The 21,695-nt window shown below is 43.8% G+C and overlaps 2 protein-coding genes and 1 pseudogene across 2 annotated transcripts; 1 reads left to right on the top strand and 2 right to left on the bottom strand.

Moving 5' to 3' along the window:
* The first annotated feature begins 1,004 nt into the window (after positions 1–1,004).
* Positions 1,005–2,732, top strand: LOC147976486 (uncharacterized). Its single transcript, XM_087518825.1, has 2 exons — positions 1,005–1,956; positions 2,030–2,732. The coding sequence occupies exons 1-2, from the start codon at positions 1,034–1,036 to the stop codon at positions 2,667–2,669; spliced, it is 1,563 nt and encodes a 520-aa protein (XP_087374951.1). The 5' UTR covers positions 1,005–1,033; the 3' UTR covers positions 2,670–2,732.
* Positions 2,733–2,953: 221 nt separating this feature from the next.
* Positions 2,954–3,781, bottom strand: LOC147976487 (E3 ubiquitin-protein ligase SINA-like 10; annotated as a pseudogene).
* Positions 3,782–3,983: 202 nt separating this feature from the next.
* Positions 3,984–7,185, bottom strand: LOC125554106 (serine carboxypeptidase-like 42). The gene is made up of 10 exons (XM_087518826.1): positions 6,812–7,185; positions 6,026–6,133; positions 5,830–5,922; positions 5,642–5,734; positions 5,466–5,551; positions 5,076–5,354; positions 4,854–4,987; positions 4,616–4,708; positions 4,392–4,509; positions 3,984–4,290 (listed from the first exon to the last, which is right to left on the bottom strand). Exons 1-10 carry the CDS (start codon positions 7,056–7,058, stop codon positions 4,126–4,128), a joined length of 1,416 nt encoding a protein of 471 aa, XP_087374952.1. The 5' UTR covers positions 7,059–7,185; the 3' UTR covers positions 3,984–4,125.
* Positions 7,186–21,695: the final 14,510 nt, after the last annotated feature.

Below are 21,695 nucleotides of genomic sequence, written 5' to 3' on the forward strand. Positions count from 1 at the left end.
TTAATCGCACGGAGCGACCAATATGACCTCGACAGAATAGTGCAAAGACTCATTCTTTGGGAGGGACCGGCATTCACAGAGCAACCAATAGGACATCCATAGAATACCGCACATATTGTATAGAGTAGTACAAAATTCATTTATTGTCGGTACACAATGAACATTTCAAAATGCACGTTGAAGATTCTTTTAAGATGCAAAATGAACATTTTTAATGTGCAAACATTTTAAGTACTTATTAATATTTTATAAATGGCGCGCATATTTTTTATATGTTATGAACATTTTTTAAATTTGTGCGAGCATTGTTTTCTATTTTTTTATTTTTAAATGCCATGAACAATTTTCTGAAGTATCATGAAAAGATATTTAATGATATGCATATTTTAAAAAAATAAGCAATCAAATATTTGTGCCATTAAAATATTTATAAAGACTTAAGAGATGCTGGCACGTTTGCAAAAATGTTCATGATATTTAAAAAGTTGAATGTGTGTTAAAAAATCTTAACTATGTATTAAAAATGTACAATATATATTATTATAAATGTTCATTAATTATATCTTTGAAAAATGTTAAATGTGTACATGGAAAATATTCAACTTGTATATAATAAACATCAACATGTATTTGCAAAAAATTGACTTGTATTTAAAAAGGAAAAAATGGAGAAAATAAAATATAAAACTAGAAAAAAATTCAATAAAGAAAACATAAGAAGATGAAGGAAAATCGGTCGGAACCTTCTGAAAATCACATGGAAGGTCGAAAACCAGTAGCCCAAGTGTATCATTTCATTTCGTTATAATAGAGGATTTACATTTTGTGTCTAAAAAAAGAGGATTTACATTTTTTGAGAATCATAGAGGGTTTACTGCCGAGCAAAGTTATACTTATATATGTTGGGCTGGGCTTTCAAAAAAAAAAAAACTCCACGAATTGTCAACAAAAAAATAAAGTTCTACAACTTCCACGCATCGCATCCGCCGCTCTGTACGTGCGGTCGTGCGCAGATCCGGAGAGCCCGCCGGCGATGGATCTCCCCGAAGAGCTGCTCGCCGACATCCTGCGCCGCGTCCCGGCGCGCCACCTCGCCCCGTGCAGGCGCGTCTGTGGGTACTGGCGCGCCACCATCGACGCCGGCAGGCTGCTCCTCCCGCACCTCCTGCCGGGCGCGCCGAGCGGCGCCTTCGTCAACATGCCCGAGGCCTCGCGCGGCACCTACTTCTTCGCGCGCGGGGGGCCCACCGGCGGCGTCGACACCCGACTCGCCGATGCGCCGACCAGCTGGTGCACCGCCTTCTTGGACCACTGCAACGGGCTCCTCCTGTGCGAGGCCAGCGAGGGCGCGCGCTTCGTCTACAACCCGGCCACGCGGAGGTCGGCGGTGCTGCCGCCCGCGCCGTGCTCGGAGCCCTGGGGCGTCGCTTCCGCCGCCTACCTCGTGTTCGATCCATTCGTGTCTCTCCACCACGAGGTGCTCCTGCTCCCCGAGCTGCCGGGCGAGCCCGAGGCCCCCGAACCCACCGACCCGCCGCCGCTGCCGCCATTCAACGTTGCGCGGCTCTTCTTTGCGGACTCTGAGTCGTCGCCGCCGCCTCAGATCGTCACCGACGAGGAGGACTGGTTGTCCTCGGACTCGGAGGACGAACCGCGGAAGCCTGCGAGGCCCCGTCAGCGCGAGCACATCGAGGCCAAGGACACCTTGGGGCTTATGGAATGGCCGCCGTCGCCGTACGTGGTGCAGGTGTTCTCGTCCGAGACCGGCCGGTGGGACTACAGGGCGTTCGTCCGGGAAGGCGCCGCCGCCGGGACGGTGGCCGACATGTGGTCGGATCCACTGTCATCCAGCTACATTATGGGATTTTATCTACCCGATTGCGGGCCGCGCCGCCGCGACGCCGTCTACTGGCGGCAATCGCTCTACGTCCATTGCCGCGGCGGTTTCATCATCAGGTACATGAACCAATCACCATAGCAGCATCCCATAGACACTGATAATTTGCTTGCTACATCATCAACGCTGCAGGTTGTCGCTGCTGACGGGAAAGTATGTGGTGATCAAAACCCCAGGAGTCACCAAAGTCGCCGAGCGTCCGTGGGCTATGCCACGCCTGGGCAAGTCTCGGAAGGGGGTTTACTGCACCATCATCGACATGCTAAATCTCCAGGTTTGGGTACTGACCGAAGAAGAATCACCGACGGCGACGCCGGTGTGGGAGATGGCACATCACGCCGACCTCGAGCCCTCCGTCGGGCAACTGATGCGCAAAAACCTCCAAAACACTGAGAAGTCTTGGATCCTGGACGATCCCAGGAGACGGAAATCATCTGCGGAACAGAGATGCCGAGAATGGGACTCTGACAACGGCGACGATGATGGCGCCTATGTCGAGGAAGAAGAAGGGGGTGGCGCCTTTGGTTGGCTGGATTTCTTGGGGTACCATCCTCATAAGGAGATTGTGTTCTTGGGCCACCAGTACAAGCGTTGCGCTTATGCCTACTACCTGAGCACCTCCAAGCTTGAGTACCTTGGTGATCTTTGTCCGGTACCAGATGTTTATCATCCCGCTTGTGTGCAGGAGTCGTACGTGTATACTCCGTGCAGGATCGACCTGCTGTGTGATGAGAATGGTGTCTCTGTTGATTTGAGTAAATGGGTTTCATAAGCTAGCTAGATAGCCAATGAAACAATATGAGAGAGTTATGTACTCCCTCCGATCCAAAATAAGTGTCGTGGTTTTAGTCAAACTAAAACCACGACACTTATTTTGGATCGGAAGGGAGTAGTATAGAAGGATTTGGAGAATAAAATAAATGAACTGAGGAACTCTTCTATAAATTTAGACTAGCCCTTGCAATGATGTAATTTTCAGGTGGAACTCAATGATTTTACATATACATGAGCTTGCTGAAATTACTTTGCACAGTAAGTTTACGGTGCTACAAACGTTTACATTGAGACAATGAGGTTGCTAGAACTGCAGAAATCATATATGAAACCAAAAGAAAGGCTTCTGCAGGGTACAGACCTCCCCACTCCTCTGTGTTTGTGACACTCCTCTGTGTTTGTGACAGAGGCCTTAAGTTCAAATTGTCAGTCCTGAGGTGAACCCCGAAAGGCGTCATGTTGTTGTTCAGGGGCTCTACAAGAAGAACTACAAAGGCAGGGACACCTCCCACTTTACTTCAAATGACTGGCCGTAGATCAAGTGCAAGCAATCGGCACTATGGTTCACAAGAAAGTGGCCTGACCAACACCCCTTGAAGCCACAACCAGGATCAGGGCACGTTTGAAGGAGCAAAAAGGCAAGTTTCTCTTCATGATTTTTCATTTGTGCGCATACAGCCCCACTTGGCATATGCGCATGAGGACTTAATCAACTTAACAATCTTTTCCAGTGCGATGTTTTGTGCAAATTAAGATAGCATCCTGAGAACAAACGTGACACCTACTGCTGAGCCTGGACCAGCAGGAAAAGCATTGCAATGTATTCTTTTTGTCCTTCTATGCAGATTAGCTTGAATATTTTACTCTTGATGCAGGTCTGCTTTCTGGACCTTGTGTCCTTGCACACTGGTCCAGCTGAATTTGTTTAGAAAATAACCCTGATTAAGGTAAGGAACTGCCCCTGCCATTTGAGAGCAGGTAACTTTAGTGCTCCCTGGACAGAAGTTTGTTACATAATACATTTGTCTCAAGTAAAAAAAAGGGTTCCTGGATAAGCTGTTGAATAAGTTTGGCCTTTTGAACAACAAGATCAGCAAATCATACCAGCATTCCATTAGCAACAATAAAGTAAATGTCACCTAACTGGCAACATTTTCTCTTGACGAACCTTTTTAACATTCATTTGGTGTGGACCGCTGAAATGATTCAGACAGAGTTACATTTGCAAGTGCCCCCCAAATTAACTACACCCACATAATTGCTTGTACAATTACTCTGGAATATGTGTTCCAGACTTCCAGGGGTGCAAATATGATAAAGATCACACTCCTACTCGCTAGCATGCATGCATTACTTTTCCAATGTTTCTACAGAATCAAGAACTTATTGATCATCTTATACATCATTGAGAACTTAACTTCTCTTTCTATATCCAGCTGCTTTTGTAGGTACACTTAGTCAATGGGTCGATGGGTTGTGTTTGGGAGCCTCTGTCCAAGCACAAACGAGCGAAATAGGCCGAGAGCTCGGTCTGGCTGTGAAAATGGCACCATGTGAGATGCGCCCCGCACTGTTGCAAAGGTGAGCATATTACCGTACTCGGTTGCCCAGCCTCCAACCTTGAAAATCAAGAAGAGCAACAGATGTTACATTCATGTTCTATCATATCATCAAATTGGACATCTGCAGTTCAACTTGTGTTCATAGCATAGTAGTGTACCTGGCCTTTGCGGAACCAACTACTGTACGGCACTGTGACGGGCAGCCCCATTGCATGAGCTAGCTCTCGCACAAGGGTTCGGGTGCGCAAGAGGGGCACGACAGAGTCTTGATCGCCGCTGCAACGTTAATTCATATTGTCATAGCAAATTGCACATGGAACGAAAGAAATTATCTGAAAAAATATACTCGTATATGGGAGTACGAAAAGGTAAGTTAACATACCTGAATACCCAAACTGGTATCTTTTGTTCCACTATTCTCTGAAGTAAAGGCAAGATGTTGGTGTAAACATCCTTTCCGGTGAAATTCAGCACACTGGCACATGATTTTAAATGGTCCATGTGATTTTGAGTTACAAAGATGAGCAGTTTGTTTACTCCGACTCTCCTCTCTTTACATATTTATTTACTGAAACTGCCAAACGGATGTATTTGACAGAAGTAGCAATAGAAGCACTTACTCACTGCACATGCTCCAGCTATAAGGTAGATGTGTTCTATTAGCATGAAGAGCATGCTGCACTTCTGGAAGATTGAAGTAGAAGTTACCTTCATATGACATGCAAACATCCACTCCTAAACTGATCTTGGTCACCTAGGTTGCACAAAAACACTAGTCACATAAGAGCAATCAAAAGGTTCTGGTGTAAAATATCATGCACCATGAGGAAGCAAGAGCATACATATTTGCGCAATCGTAGCTCCTGCATCACAATTGATGGGTAACAGACATCACGAATGACATCATAGTCGTCGACATATTCTCCAACCATAGCTATTGCCTCGTCAATGGCATCATTGCATGACTTGCTCTCATTGTGGGGGTTACCGGATGTGTAATCCTCAAAATCACAATCCTTCTTTATGGCCAGAAATATTTCATCGGAGATCATACCATGAGACCAGAAGTACTCATATCTCACGCGGATATACTTGTCAAGCTCGAGTAACGGATTCCCGATCTACTCAAGGTAATCTCAGAGTTAACAAAATAGTCCCAGTAACTAGTAAGTACTCCCTCCGTTCCATAATAGTTGATTCAAGAGAGGACCAGGCTTTGTTTGACTACTTACAGCTACCCCCTTTATATTGAACTTAAAACCCTTTGATTTCTCATTGTGCGTGAGAAGAACATCGGTTAGCTGCGGTATATGATGCCCTGCATTATTATTAACGCAAAATCACGCACCATAGAACAGAGATAACTGAAACGTAGATTCGTAGAGTAGAACTTGAAATCCTTCCTAACCTGCGTAGCTCTCTCCAGAGAGAAATAAGCTTGTTGATCTGTACTCCGGGAACTTCTTATACCAACCCAACAGAAATTTGTACATATCATTAGCTGCATATATATAGTTAAAGAAACATACGGTCACATCGACGTATTCAGGCTAACAACCGGTATCCAGCGATGTGCACAATATCGCATCAGTTTACCAGTCCGTGTATCTCCTGTATTGTAGTCTGACGAAGTGTTGGAGTAGGACCATCCAACTCCAGCTGGTGATTCAACAAATAGAAGATTGGACACTGCGAATTTATTTAGAAAGATAAAGCAACTAAGATTTAGTAAGATCTACACATTCTTTCACCTGTAAGATGTGATCGGAGAGATGTTTGTCAAAAGCTCAACCTTTATTCCATGATTTCTTGTTTAATCGAAGGCCTCTACCATCTCCTCTGGGATAAAATGGGCCAAGCTCCGTAAACGCGCCGCCTCCAACCGAAGAACAGCCAGGACCTGAACATCAGTGAAATTTTGCAGCAACATACAGTTAGCAATCACATTTCCATATTTAGTATGTACTGAGATCTTTATGCACATCGTAGTGTAGCAAGGTACTGTGTTACATCAAAGAAAAGAAGCACAATCTTTTGTGTGTGTGTGTGTGTGTGTGTGCATACATGGAATGAAAGCAAAAATGGTGCCTCGCTTCTTTTTAAAATTCTCAAGGACCACAACAAACAAAGCCCAATGAGGCAAGGCTCCAAGGTACTCCCTCCATTTCTTTTTAGTTTGCATATAAAATTCGATCAAAGTCAAACTTTAAAATGTTTGACTAACTTTATAGAAAAATACCAATATTCACAATATGTTATTAGATGCATCACGAAATTAACTTTCATATACCATATAATTTTAGTATTGTAGATGTTGATTTTTTTAATATAAATTTGGTCAAACTTTGTTTAGTTTGACTTTGACCAAATTTTATATATGCAAATAAACGGAGGAGGTAGTGAAGATGGTGACCTCAAAGATACTCACAAAACTGATTTATTTTTTGCTTGGCAGGTGTGGATCGGATGGTCAACAAATGGGAGGAAGTTGTTTGTGTTTCCAGTTCAGGACGTGCAAGAAAAAGGTAGAGTGGAGGAGGAAAAGGTACAAGGAAATGAGTAGGTACTAGGTACAGACCTCCGTTGAGCCAGAGCGTGAGCGGCTTGCCGGCGGCGTGGTCCTGCGCCTCGGCGAAGTAGTAGAAGAGGCTCCTCCCGGCCTTGCCGTCCACGTCCACGTACCCGGCGAACTGCCTGAACCCCACGATCGGCTGCCCGGGCAGCCGCCCCACCAAATCTTCCTCCGGGAACCCGAGCACGCAGCTGCTCGCGGCCCAACAAACCATGGCCACCGCCAGCGCTGCAGCTCGCCAGGAGCCCGCCATTGCCGCGAGAACCTCGAGAGCAACCGGAATTGGGAGAGACGAGGGATCGGAGGACGGAGAGGCCTAGTGGGCTGGGTTCTTGAGTCGAGAATTCGGGTGATATATACCGGGGGCACGCAGCTTTTCCGCCCGTGACGTGGAAACAGTGCGGACTTTTTTTCTTTTTTCGAGGATACAGCGCCGATTTTTAAAGTTAATTCGTAGGTTGTTGCTGGTTTAGGCTTGGATTCCATTGTTTCCTTTTCTTTCCCACCGGTTATGAGATGATAAATTCGGCGGCGCCGAAAAATGTTGTAATATCTATTGAATTGAATCATTATTTGTGATTTTGGAGGATGTATATGGTACATGTTGTGATATAAGATGATGAATCTAGACTATCTTTTTGAGTCGAAAAGTCTCCCCGTAAATGTTGGCATACTCCAATTGTTTGCTATCTACGATGCCAAATGCATAGGTGATTTCATTATGACATGGAGTGATGTTTTGTCCATACTACAATAAATTCGATTTTACAAGTAAATGCATACGTGCAATATGCATGTTAATATCATCAAGAAAATTAATTGTACATTGGTATTAGGCAGGATAACAATCACGCATTAATTACATGGATATTGTATACGTTGATATTTGATGTGATATTAATTGCACGCTAAAATATGCTAAGTGTTCATCATTGAAGCAATATAGGTCGTTGCATTGACATGGTTTGATGGGCGAGATTTGTTGAATCTGCCCATGTGTCTTTTTGTATCGATGAAAGAATAATGCCTGTGCATTGCAACAGTATGATGTGATTGTATAAATAAATGTTTTTCGAATCTTGCCCGTATTGAGCGGCGTGTTGTGAGGTGTGATTATATCTGACGTGGTGGGAAAAATTCAGATGGATGAAAAAAAAATCAATGGAGGGATATGATGGGAAGTGGGAACCGGTTGACAAACAGTTCTGCCTGACAGAAAAAGAAACACTACTTATTTTTTAAGTGATAGAAATAGAGATAGACATATTAGGCAATTGTCCGTGCGTTGGAATGGGGGCATCAATATCCCACTGGTTCAACATTAATCATGTGAGATAACTACATTTAGTATCCTCATGCACATCAAATAGTTTCTTCTTCCTTGTCCTCTTATAATCTTCGTCTCCCCAATCAATGCACATCACCGTCGTTAATGGTACATCCAGCTTGCACTCATCCAACCCTTCCACAAAAGTAAGGTATGTCGCAGATGGACAAGCGCCAAATCAACAAGCCTATCACCGTACCAAAGTATGCATCAGATCAATGTTCTTTAGAACTTTGTATCAAATAGAAAATTAAACAATATTTATTGGTTCATAGCTGATACAAATGTAGAAAAAACAGATTTTGAAAATGTACGGTTTGTGGTTTGCTTGCAAATACTCTTATATATGTCTAAATTTGTCAACATAATGTAAGATTTGATGTGCACGCATGCATCAGATATACTCAAGTTGGATGGATGGACATGAAATTGATCCAGTGTTGCATATATATGCACACATCCATCAATCGCATGGTCAGGGCCAGAGAAAAAAAATATTGAAGTGAAGGCATTTGTGTGGAACCCTTTCCAACTCTACATATTCTATGCCTATATGTAGTGTTAGAAGGGAGAGAGGGATTTGGTGAAATAGTTTATTGTATTGCTTGAGCCTCGTGGGCATATATATAGGAGTACATGATCTATTTAGAGTACAAGGCAAGTCAGAATATTTCCTAGTCTAACCTATGTTTCCTAATACAATCACGTTACTCAACATCCCCCCGCAGTCACGACGGTAGCAACGCAGACGATGAGACTGGGGAAGAATCCAAAGGCAATCCGACGGACACCCCCCACAGTCGTAACGGTCGACGCATCGCGGAGTCGTGGCTGGAGTGAAAACCAACGAGGTTGCTCAAGTAGGCGGTAACCCTTTGTGCCGTTTGTCGATGTAGCCGAGAGCATGGGTGGTGGAGCCGTGGTCGAGGTAGCCGTGCGAAGAATGCCGTGGTCGATGTCGAGTCGGGGTGGCTAGTGTCGAGGAAGTCGCCGTGGAGCCGCGGGCGCAAGGGGGCGCCGAGTTAGCATGGGCGCAGTGGTGTCGAAGTAGTGGTGCGCTGGTAAGGAGATGTTGTTGACGACGCGTCGCGGCAGGTTTGCCAAACCCGGGGACACATCGTAGACGAGGGCACACACCGGTGTTGCTAGCACCGGGCATGCGTAGACGGACGAAGACGAAGTTGACGAAGCGCCGCACCAGGCTTGCCAGGCCCGGGGACACATCGTGGACGAAGGCACGCATCGATGTTGCCAGCACTTGGCATGCATAGACTTGGACCTGCACGAGCTGTACGCCATGTCGAAGAAGTCGGAGAGGCCAGCGGAGAAGGACTCGACAACGGTTCCGACGCCAATCGGCGTGAGGCCAATGTCGCCCGCGGTTGTCGGAGTAGATGAAGTGGTCAGGGTAGATGACGGCGACGCTAGCAACGGGATGGTGCTGGACGAAGATGAAGGGAGTGGACGGGCGGCTGCAGCGGCTACGGGGGTAGCGGCGGTGGCGGCCTGACGACAGCGACGACGGCTAGGTTAGAAGCGCAGCAGCGATGCTTGAAGTAGGCGAAGAACCCTGATAGCGTGACGAAGACCGACGCGGACGGTGGCGTTCTCGCGCCAAGGAAGATGGCGCGGCGCATACCACGGGAGGTCGACGCGGGGTGACGGCGGAGTGGACCGCGGGCCGCGGCGCTACGACCGAAGGGGCGACGCAGCGACGGCAGAAGACCCCAGGGCGGCGCCTGGGACCGCGGGCTGTGGCGCTGCGGCCCGAAGGGGCGACGCAACGGCGGCGCGCAAGTCGGTGCAGCCATGGGGACGGCCTCGGGCGGCGGCGGAGACCGCGTGTGATACGTCCATTTTGCATCATGCTTTTATATCGATACTTATTGCATTATGGGCTGTTATTACACATTATGACACAATACTTATGCCTATTCTCTCTTATTTTACAAAGTTTACATAAAGAGGGAGAATGCCGGCAGCTGGAATTCTGTGCTGAAAAATGAGCAAATATTAGAGACATATTCTGCACAGCTCCAAAAGTCTTGAAACTTCACGGAAGTTATTTCCAGAATATATAAAAAATACTGAGCGCAAGAAGTACCAGAGGGGGCCACCCACCAGCCACGAGGGTGAGGGGCGTGCCCTACCCCTGGGCGCGCCCCCTTGCCTCGTCGGCCCCCTGGTGGCCCTCTGCTACCTCTTGAGCACTGCGTTGGTTTTCCCTTAAAGAGGAAAGGGTGATGCAGTAAATTAGTGTAAGTATTTGTTGGGTTTCGTAGTAATTTCAAAAATTTTCCTATGCACACGCAAGATCATGTGATGCATAGCAACGAGAGGGGAGAGTGCTGTCTACGTACCCACGCAGACCGACTGCGGAAGCGATGACACAACATAGAGGAAGTAGTCGTACGTCTTCACGATCCAACCGATCAAGCACCGAAACTACGGCACCTCCGAGTTCGAGCACACGTTCAGCTCAATGACGATCCCCAGACTCCGATCCAGCAAAGTGTCGGGGAAGAGTTTCGTCAGCACGACGGCGTGGTGACGATCTTGATGTACTACAGCAGTAGGGCTTCGGCTAAACTCCGCTACAGTATTATTGAGGACTATGGTGGCTGGGGGCACCGCACACGGCTAAGGAATAGATCACGTGGATCAACTTGTGTTTCTTGATCTCTCTTTGGTGCTAGCCCTGCCCCTCTATTTATATGTTGAGCCCTGGGGTCGAAACTTGGAGTAAAAGCCTACACAAAGTCGGTTTCACCCGAAAGGCAAGAGTCCTTCTCGGACTCCAGGGCCAGACGCCAAGGTTCCCGGCGTCTGGACCCAGACGCCAGGGACCCTGGCGTCTGGCCCCTGGACTCCGCAAAACTTCCTTTTGCGCTTTCCAAAAACCTTGTGGGCTTTCCCCTTTGGCCCAAATAAAGTGTTCTCGTACCCAAACATTTCGGGAAACATCCGGAACCCCTTCCGGTGATTTCCGGAACCCTTCCGGTGACCAAACACTATTATCATATATATCAAACTTTATCTCCGGACCATTCCGGAGTTCCTCGTCATGTCCGTGATCTCATCTCGGACTCCGAACAACATTCGGTACATCAAAATGCATAAAACTCATAACAACTGTCATCGTAACTTTAAGCATGCGGACCCTACGGGTTCGAGAACAATGTAGACATGACCGAGACACGTCTCCGGTCAATAACCAATAGCGGGACCTGGATGCCCATATTGGCTCCTACATATTCTACGAAGATCTTTATCGGTCAGACCGCATAACAACATACGTTGTTCCCTTTGTCATCGGTATGTTACTTGCCCGAGATTCGATCGTCGGTATCCAATACCTAGTTCAACCTCGTTACCGGCAAGTCTCTTTACTCGTTCCGTAATACATCATCTCGCAACTAACATATTAGTTACAATGCTTGCAAGGCTTATGTGATGTGCATTACCGAGAGGGCCCAGAGATACCTCTCCGACAATTGGAGTGACAAATCCTAATCTCGAAATACGCCAACCCAACATCTACCTTTGGAGACACCTGTAATGCTCCTTTATAATCACCCAGTTATGTTGTGACGTTTGGTAGCACCCAAAGTGTTCCTCCGGCAAACGGGAGTTGCATAATCTCATAGTCATAGGAACATGTATAAGTCATGAAGAAAGCAATAGCAACATACTAAACGATCGGGTGCTAAGCTAATGGAATGGGTCATGTCAATCAGATCATTCAACTAATGATGTGATCTCGTTAATCAAATAACAACTCTTTGTTCATGGTTAGGAAACATAACCATCTTTGATTAACGAGCTAGTCAAGTAGAGGCATACTAGTGACACTCTGTTTGTCTATGTATTCACACATGTATTATGTTTCCGGTTAATACAATTCTAGCATGAATAATAAACATTTATCATGATATAAGGAAATAAATAATAACTTTATTATTGCCTCTAGGGCATATTTCCTTCAGTCTCCCACTTGCACTAGAGTCAATAATCTAGTTCACATCGTCATGTGATTTAACAGCAATAGTTCACATCACCATGTGATTAGCACCCATAGTCCACATCAATATGTGACCAACACCCAAAGGGTTTACTAGAGTCAATAATCTAGTTCACATCGTTTATGTGATTAACACCCAAAGAGTACTAAGGTGTGATCATGTTTTGCTTGTGAGATAATATTAGTCAACGGGTCTGTCACATACAGATCCGTAAGTATTTTGCGAATTCTATGTCTACAATGCTCTGCATGGAGCTACTCTAGCTAATTGCTCCCACTTTCAATATGTATCTAGATTGAGACTTAGAGTCATCCAGATCTGTGTCAAAACTTGCATCAACGTAACTTTTTATGACGAACCTTTTTGTCATGTCCATAATCGAGAAACATATCCTTATTTCACTAAGGATAATTCTGACCGCTGTCCAGTGATCTACTCCTAGATCACTATCGTACTTCCTTGCTTAATCAGTGCAGGGTATACAATAGATCTGGTATACAGCATGACATACTTTATAGAACCTATGACTGAGGCATAGGGAATGACTTTCATTCTCTTTCTATCTTCTGCCGTGGTCGGGCTTTGAGTCTTACTCAACTTCACACCTTGTAATACAGGCAAGAACTCTTTCTTTGACTACTCCATTTTGAACTATTTCAAAATCTTGTCAGGGTATGTACTCATTGAAAAAAACTTATCAAGCGTCTTGATCTATCTCTATAGATCTTGAAGCTCAATATGTAAGCAGCTTCACCAAAGTCTTTCTTTGAAAAATTCCTTTCAAACACTCCTTTATGCTTTACAGAATAATTCTACATTATTTCCGATCAACAATATGTCATTCACATATACTTATCAGAAATGCTGTAGTGCTCCCACTCACTTTCTTGTAAATACAGGCTTCACCGCAAGTCTGTATAAAACTATATGCTTTGATCAACTCATCAAAGTGTATATTCCAACTCTGAGATGCTTGCACCAGTCCACATATGGATCGCTGGAGTTTGCACATTTTGTTAGCACCTTTCAGATTGACAAAACCTTCTGGTTGCATCATATACAACTCTTCTTTAATAAATCCATTAAGGAATGCAGTTTTGTCTATCCATTTGCCAGATTTCATAAAATGCGGCAATTACTAACATGATTCGGACAGACTCAAGCATAGATACGAGTGAGAAACTCTCATCGTAGTCAACACCTTGAACTTGTCGAAAAACCTTTTGCGACAATTCTAGCTTCGTAGATAGTAACACTACTATCAGCGTCCGTCTTCCTCTTGAAGATCCATTTATTTTCTATGGCTTGCCGATCATCGGGCAAATCCATCAAAGTCCATACTTTGTTCTCATACATGGATCATATCTCAGATTTCATGGCCTCAAACCATTTCGCAGAATCTGGGCTCATCATCGCTTCCTCATAGTTCGCAAGTTCGTCATGGTCTAGTAACATGACTTCCAGAACAGGATTACCGTACCACTCTGGTGCGGATCTCACTCTGGTTTACCTACGAGATTCAGTAGTAACTTGATCTGAAGTTACATGATCATCATCATTAGCTTCCTCACTAATTGGTGTAGTAGTCACAAGAACAGATTTCTGTGATGAACTACTTTCCAATAAGGGAGAAGGTACAATTACCTTATCAAGTTTTCTACTTTCCTCCCACTCACTTCTTTCGAGAGAAACTCCTTTTCCAGAAAGTTTCCGAATTTAGCAACAAAAGTCTTGCCTTCGGATCTGTGATAGAAGGTGTATCCAATAGTTTCCTTTGGATATCCTATGAAGACACATTTCTCCGATTTGGGTTCGAGCTTATCAGGTTGAAGCTTTTTCACATAAGCATCGCAGCCCCAAACTTTCAGAAACGACCACTTTGGTTTTTTGCCAAACCACAGTTCATAAGGCGTCGTCTCAACGGATTTTGATGGTGCCCTTTTAACGTGAATGCAACTGTCTTTAATGCATAACCCCAAAACGATAGTGGTAGATCGGTAAGAAACATCATAGATCGCACCATATCTAATAAAGTATGGTTATGACGTTCGGACACACCATTACATTGTGGTGTTCCAGGTGGCATGAGTAGTGAAACTATTTCACATTGTTTTTAACTGAAGGCCAAACTCGTAACTCAAACACTCTTCTCTACGATCAGATCGTAGAAACTTTATTTTCTTGTTACGATGATTTTTCACTTCACTCTGAAATTCTTTGAACTTTTCAAATGTTTCAGACTTATGTTTCATCAAGTAGATATACTCATATCTGCTCAAATCATCTATGAAGATCAGAAAATAATGATACCTGTCGCGAGCCTCAATATTCATCGGACCACATACATCAGTATGTATGATTTCCAACAAATCTGTTGCTCGCTCCATTGTTCCGAAGAACAGAGTCTTAGTCATCTTGCCCATGAGGCATGGTTCGCAAGCATCAACTGATTCATAATCAAGTGATTCCAAAAGCCCATCAGCATGGAGTTTCTTCATGCGCTTTACACCAATATGACCTAAACAGTAGTGCTACAAATAAGTTGCACTATCATTATTAACTTTGCATCTTTTGGTTTCAATATTATGATTATGTGTATCACTACGATCGAGATCCAACGAACTATTTTCATTGGGTGTGTAACCATATAAGGTTTTATTCATATAAACAGAACAACAATTTATTCTCTTACTTAAATGAATAACCGTATTACAATAAACATGATCAAATCATATTCATGCTCAACGCAAACACCAAATAACACTTATTTAGGTTCAACACTAATCCCGAAATTATAGGGAGTGTACGATGATGATCATATCAATCTTGGAACCACTTCCAACACACATCGTCACTTCACCCTTAACTAGTCTCTGTTTATTCTGCAACTCCCGTTTCGAGTTACTAATCTTAGCAACTGAACTAGTATCAAATACTGAGGGTTTGCTATAAACACTAGTAAAGTACACATCAATAACATGTATATCAAATATACTTATGTTCACTTTGCCATCCTTCTTATTCGCCAATCACTTGGGGTAGTTCCGCTTCCAGTGACCAGTCCCTTTGCAGTAGAAGCACTTAGTCTCAGGCTTAGGACCAAACTTGGGCTTCTTCACTTGAGCAGCAACTTGCTTGCTGTTCTTCTTGAAGTTCCCCTTCTTCCCTCTGCCCTTTCTTTGAAACTAGTGATCTTGTCAACCATCAACACTTGATGTTTTTTCTTGATTTATACCTTCGTTGATTTCAGCATCACGAAGAGCTTGGGAGTTGTTTCCGTTATCCCTTGCATATTATAGTTCATCACGAAGTTCTACTAACTTGGTGATGGTGACTAGAGAATTCTGTCAATCACTATCTTATCTGGAAGATTAACTCCCACTTGATTCAAGCGATTGTAGTACCCAGACAATCTGAGCACATGCTCACTAGTTGAGCGATTCCCCTCCATCTTTTAGCTATAGAACTTGTTGGAGACTTCATATCTCTCAACTCGGGTATTTGCTTGAAATATTAACTTCAACTCCTGGAACATCTCATATGGTCCATGACGTTCAAAACGTCTTTGAAGTCCCGATTCTAAGTCGTCAATCATGGTGCACTTAAACTATCAAGTAGTCATCATATTGAGCCAGCCAAACGTTCATAACGTCTGCATCTGCTCCTGCAATAGGTCTGTCACCTAGCGGTGCATCAAGGACATAATTCTTTTGTGCAGCAATGAGGACAAACCTCAGATCACGGATCCAATCCGCATCATTGCTACTAACATCTTTCAACACAATTTTCTCTAGGAACATATCAAAATAAACATATGAAAGCAACAACGCGAGCTATTGATCTACAACATAGATATGCTAATACTACGAGGACTAAGTTCATGATAAATTAAAGTTCAATTAATCATATTACTTAAAGAACTCCCACTTAGATAGACATCCCTCTAATCCTCTAAGTGATTACGTGATCCAAATCAACTAAACCATAACCGATCATCACGTGAGATGGAGTAGTTTTCAATGGTGAACATCGTTATGTTGATCATATCTACTATATGATTCAGGCTCGACCTTTCGGTCTCCGTATTCCGAGGCCATATCTGCATATGCTAGACTCGTCAAGTTTAACCTGAGTATTCTGCGTGTGCAAAACTGGCTTGCACCCGTTGTAGATGGACGTAGATCTTATCACACCCGATCATCACGTGGTGTCTGGGCACGACGAACTTTGGCAACGGTGCATACTCAGGGAGAACACTTCTTGATAATTTAGTGAGAGATCATCTTATAATGCTACCGTCAATCAAAGCAAGATAAGATGCATAAAAGGATAAACATCACATGCAATCAATATAAGTGATATGATATGGCCATCATCTTGTGCTTGTGATCTCCATCTCCGAAGCACCGTTATGATCATCATCGTCACCGGCGCGACACCTTGATCTCCATCGTAGCATCGTTGTCGTCTCGCCAATCTTATGCTTCCACGACTATCACTACCGTTTAGTAATAAAGTAAAGCATTACATCGCGATTGCATTGCATACAATAAAGCGACAACCATATGGCCCCTGCCAGTTGCCGATAACTCGGTTACAAAACATGATCATCTCATACAATAAAATTCAGCATCATGTCTTGACCATATCACATCACAACATGCCCTGCAAAAACAAATTAGACGTCCTCTACTTTGTTGTTGCAAGTTTTACGTGGCTGCTACGGGCTTAAGCAAGGACCAATCTCACCTACGCATCAAAACCACAACGATAGTTTGTCAAATAGACTCCGTTTTAACCTTCACAAGGACCGGGCGTAGCCATACTTGGTTCAACTAAAGTTGGAGAGACAGTCGCCCGCAAGCCACCTATGTGCAAAGCACGTCGGGGGAACCGGTCTCGCGTAAGCGTACGCGTAATGTTGGTCCGGGTCGTCTCGTCCAACGATGCCGCCGAACCAAAGTATGACATGCTGGTAGGCAGTATGACTTATATCGCCCACAACTCACTTGTGTTCTACTCGTGCATATAACATCAACATAAATAACCTAGGCTCGGATGCCACTGTTGGGTTTCGTAGTAATTTCAAAAAATTTCCTACGCACACGCAAGATCATGTGATGCATAGCAACGAGAGGGGAGAGTGCTGTCTACGTACCCATGCAGACCGACTGCGGAAGCGTTGACACAACGTAGAGGAAGTAGTCGTACGTCTTCACGATCCAACCGATCAAGCACCGAAACTACGGCACCTCCGAGTTCGAGCACACGTTCAGCTCGATGACGATCCCCGGACTCCGATCCAGCAAAGTGTCGGGGAAGAGTTTCGTCAGCACGACGGCGTGGTGACGATCTTGATGTACTACAGCAGCAGGGCTTCGCCTAAACTCCGCTACAGTATTATTGAGGACTATGGTGGCTGGGGGCACCGCACACGGCTAAGGAATAGATCACGTGGATCAACTTGTGTTTCTTGATCTCTCTTTGGTGCTAGCCCTGCCCCTCTATTTATATGTTGAGCCCTGGGGTCGAAACTTGGAGTAAAAGCCTCCACAAAGTCGGTTTCACCCGAAAGGCAAGAGTCCTTCTCGGACTCCAGGGCCAGACGCCAGGGTTCCCGGCGTCTGGACCCAGACGCCAGGGACCCTGGCGTCTGGCCCCTGGACTCCGCAAAACTTCCTTTTGCGCTTTCCAAAAACCTTGTGGGCTTTCCCCTTTGGCCCAAATAAAGTGTTCTCGTACCCAAACATTTCGGGAAACATCCGGAACCCCTTCCGGTGATTTCCGGAACCCTTCCGGTGACCAAACACTATTATCATATATATCAAACTTTATCTCCGGGCCATTCCGGAGTTCCTCGTCATGTCCGTGATCTCATCTCGGACTCCGAACAACATTCGGTACATCAAAATGCATAAAACTCATAACAACTGTCATCGTAACTTTAAGCGTGCGGACCCTACGGGTTTGAGAACAATGTAGACATGACCGAGACACGTCTCCGGTCAATAACCAATAGCGGGACCTGGATGCCCATATTGGCTCCTACATATTCTACGAAGATCTTTATCGGTCAGACCGCATAACAACATACGTTGTTCCCTTTGTCATCGGTATGTTACTTGCCCGAGATTCGATCGTCGGTATCCAATACCTAGTTCAATCTCGTTACCGGCAAGTCTCTTTACTCGTTCCGTAATACATCATCTCGCAACTAACATATTAGTTACAATGCTTGCAAGGCTTATGTGATGTGCATTACCGAGAGGGCCCAGATATACCTCTCCGACAATCGGAGTGACAAATCTAATCTCGAAATACACCAACCCAACATCTACCTTTGGAGACACCTGTAATGCTCCTTTATAATCACCCAGTTACGTTGTGACGTTTGGTAGCACCCAAAGTGTTCCTCCGGCAAACGGGAGTTGCATAATCTCATAGTCATAGGAACATGTATAAGTCATGAAGAAAGCAATAGCAACATACTAAACGATCGGGTGCTAAGCTAATGGAATGGGTCATGCCAATTAGATCATTAAACTAATGATGTGATCTTGTTAATCAAATAACAACTCTTTGTTCATGGTTAGGAAACATAACCATCTTTGATTAACGAGCTAGTCAAGTAGAGGCATACTAGTGACACTCTGTTTGTCTATGTATTCACACATGTATTATGTTTCCGATTAATACAATTCTAGCATGAATAATAAACATTTATCATGATATAAGGAAATAAATAATAACTTTATTATTGCCTCTAGGGCATATTTCCTTCAGTATTTTCCTTAGTTTTTGAGAACCAAGGTATCAATCCAGTAGGAGATCACGCTCGAGCCCCATGCACCTACACAAACAAATAAGAACCTCGCAACCAACGCGATAAAGGGGTTGTAAATCCCTTCACGGTCACTTACAAGAGTGAGATATGATAGATATGATAAGATAATATTTTTGGTATTTTTATGATAAAGAGAAATAAAGATGCAAAGTAAAATAAACGGCAATAGAAATAACTAAGTGTTGAAAGATTAATATGGCAGAAGATAGACCCGGGGGCCATAGGTTTCACTAGTGACTTCTCTCAAGAGCATAAGTATTACGGTGGGTAAACGAATTACTGTCGAGCAATTGATAGGATTGAGCATAGTTATGAGAATATCTAGGTATGATCATGTATATAGGCATCATGTCCGTGACAAGTAGACCGAAACAATTCTGCATCTACTACTATTACTCCACACATCGACCGCTATCCAGCATGCATCTAGAGTATTAAGTTCATAAGAACAGAGTAATGCTTTAAGTAAGATGACATAATGTAGAGGGATAAACTCATGCAATATGATATAAACCCCATCTTTTTATCCTCGATGGCAATAATACAATACGTGTTGTTTCCCTTTCTGTAACTAGGATCGAGCACCGCAAGATTGAACCCAAAGCCAAGCACTTCTCCCCTTGCAAGAAAGATCAATCTAGTAGGGCAGACCAAACTGATAATTCGAAGAGACTTGCAAAGATAAACCAATCATACATAAAAGAATTCAGAGAAGAATCGAATATTGTTCATAGATAAACTGGATCATAAACCCACAATTTATCGGATCTCGACAAACACACCGCAAAAGAAGATTACATCGAATAGATCTCCAAGAGAATCGAGGAGAACTTTGTGTTGAGATCCAAAGAGAGAGAAGAAGCCATCTAGCTAATAACTATGGACCCGAAGGCCTGAAGTAAACTACTCACACATCACCGGAGAGGCCATGGAGTTGATGTAGAGGCCCTCCGTGATCAATGCCCCCTCCGGCGGAGCTCCGGAAAAGGACCCAAGATGGGATCTCTCGGGTGCAGAAGGTTGCTGCGGTGGAATTAGGTTTTCGTGGTGCTCCTAGATGTTTGCGAGGTACGTGGACTTATATAGGAGGAAGAAGTAGGCTGGTGGAGCAACGAGGGGCCCACGAGGGTGGAGGGCACACCCATGGGGTAGGCGCGCCCCCCTACCTCGTGGCCTCCTCGATTGTTTCTTGACGCCCACTCCAAGTCTCATGGATCACGTTTCTTGAGAAAATAATGTTTCTGAAGGTTTCATTCCATTTGGACTCGGTTTGATATTCCTTTTCTGCGAAGCACTGAAATAGGCAAAAAAACAGCAATTTGGGCTGGGCCTCCGGTTAATAGGTTAGTCCCAAAAATGATATAAAAGTGTAAAATAAAGCTCATTAACATCCAAAACAGATAATATAATAGTTTGGAGCAATAAAAAATTATAGATACGTTGAAGACGTATCAAGCATCCCCAAGCTTAATTCCTGCTCGTCCTCGAGTAGGTAAATGATAAAAGAAGAATTTTTGATGTGGAATGCTTTCTAACATATTTCTCAATGTATTTTTTCTTTATTGTGTCATGAATGTTCAGATCCAAAAGATTCAAGATAAAAGTTTAATATTGACACAGAAATAATAATACTTCAAGCATACTAACTAAGAAATAATGTCTTCTCAAAATAACATGGCCAAAGAAAGTTATCCCTACAAAATCATATAGTCTGGTTATGCTCTATCTTCACCACACAAAATATTTAAATCATGCACAACCCCGATGACAAGCCAAGCAATTGTTTCATACTTTTGATATTCTCAAACTTTTTCAATCTTCACACAATATATGAGCGTGAGCCATGGATATAGCACTATATGTGGAATAGAATGGTGGTTGTGGAGAAGACAAAAAAGGAGAAGATAGTCTCACATCAACTAGGCGTATCAACGGGCTATGGAGATGCCCATCAATAGAAATCGATGTGAGTGAGTAGGGATTGCCATGCAACGGATGCACTAGAGCTATAAGTGTATGAAAGCTCAACAAAAGAACTAAGTGGGTGTGCATCCAACTTGCTTGCTCATGAAGACCTAGGGCATTTTGAGGAGGCCCATCATTGGAATATACAAGCCAAGTTCTATAATGAAAAATTCCCACTAGTATATGAAAGTGATATCATAGGAGACTCTCTATCATGAAGATCATGGTGCTACTTTGAAGCACAAGTGTGGAAAAAGGATAGTAGCATTGTCCCTTCTCTCTTTTTCTCTCATTTTTTATTTGGGCCTTCTTTTTTTGGCCTCTTTTTTTCTTTTTTCTTTTTTTTATTTTTCGTCCGGAGTCTCATCCCGACTTGTGGGGGAATCATAGTCTTCATCATCCTTTCCTCACTTGGGACAATGCTCTAATAATGATGATCATCACACTTTAATTTACTTACAACTCAAGAATTACAACTCAATACTTAGAACAAAATATGACTCTATGTGAATGCCTCCAGCGGTGTACCGGGATGTGCAATGATGCATTAGTGACATGTATGAAGAATTATGAACGGTGGCTTTGCCACCAATACGATGTCAACTACATGATCATGCAAGCAATATGACAATGATGAAGCGTGTCATAATAACAGAATGGTGGAAATTTGCATGGCAATATATCTCGGAATGGCTATGAAAATGCCATAATAGGTAGGTATGGTGGCTGTTT

The sequence above is a fragment of the Triticum urartu genome, chromosome 4A (genome assembly GCF_056163025.1).
Source record: "Triticum urartu cultivar PI428250 chromosome 4A, HENAU_Tu73, whole genome shotgun sequence".
NCBI classification, from domain to species: domain Eukaryota; kingdom Viridiplantae; phylum Streptophyta; class Magnoliopsida; order Poales; family Poaceae; genus Triticum; species Triticum urartu.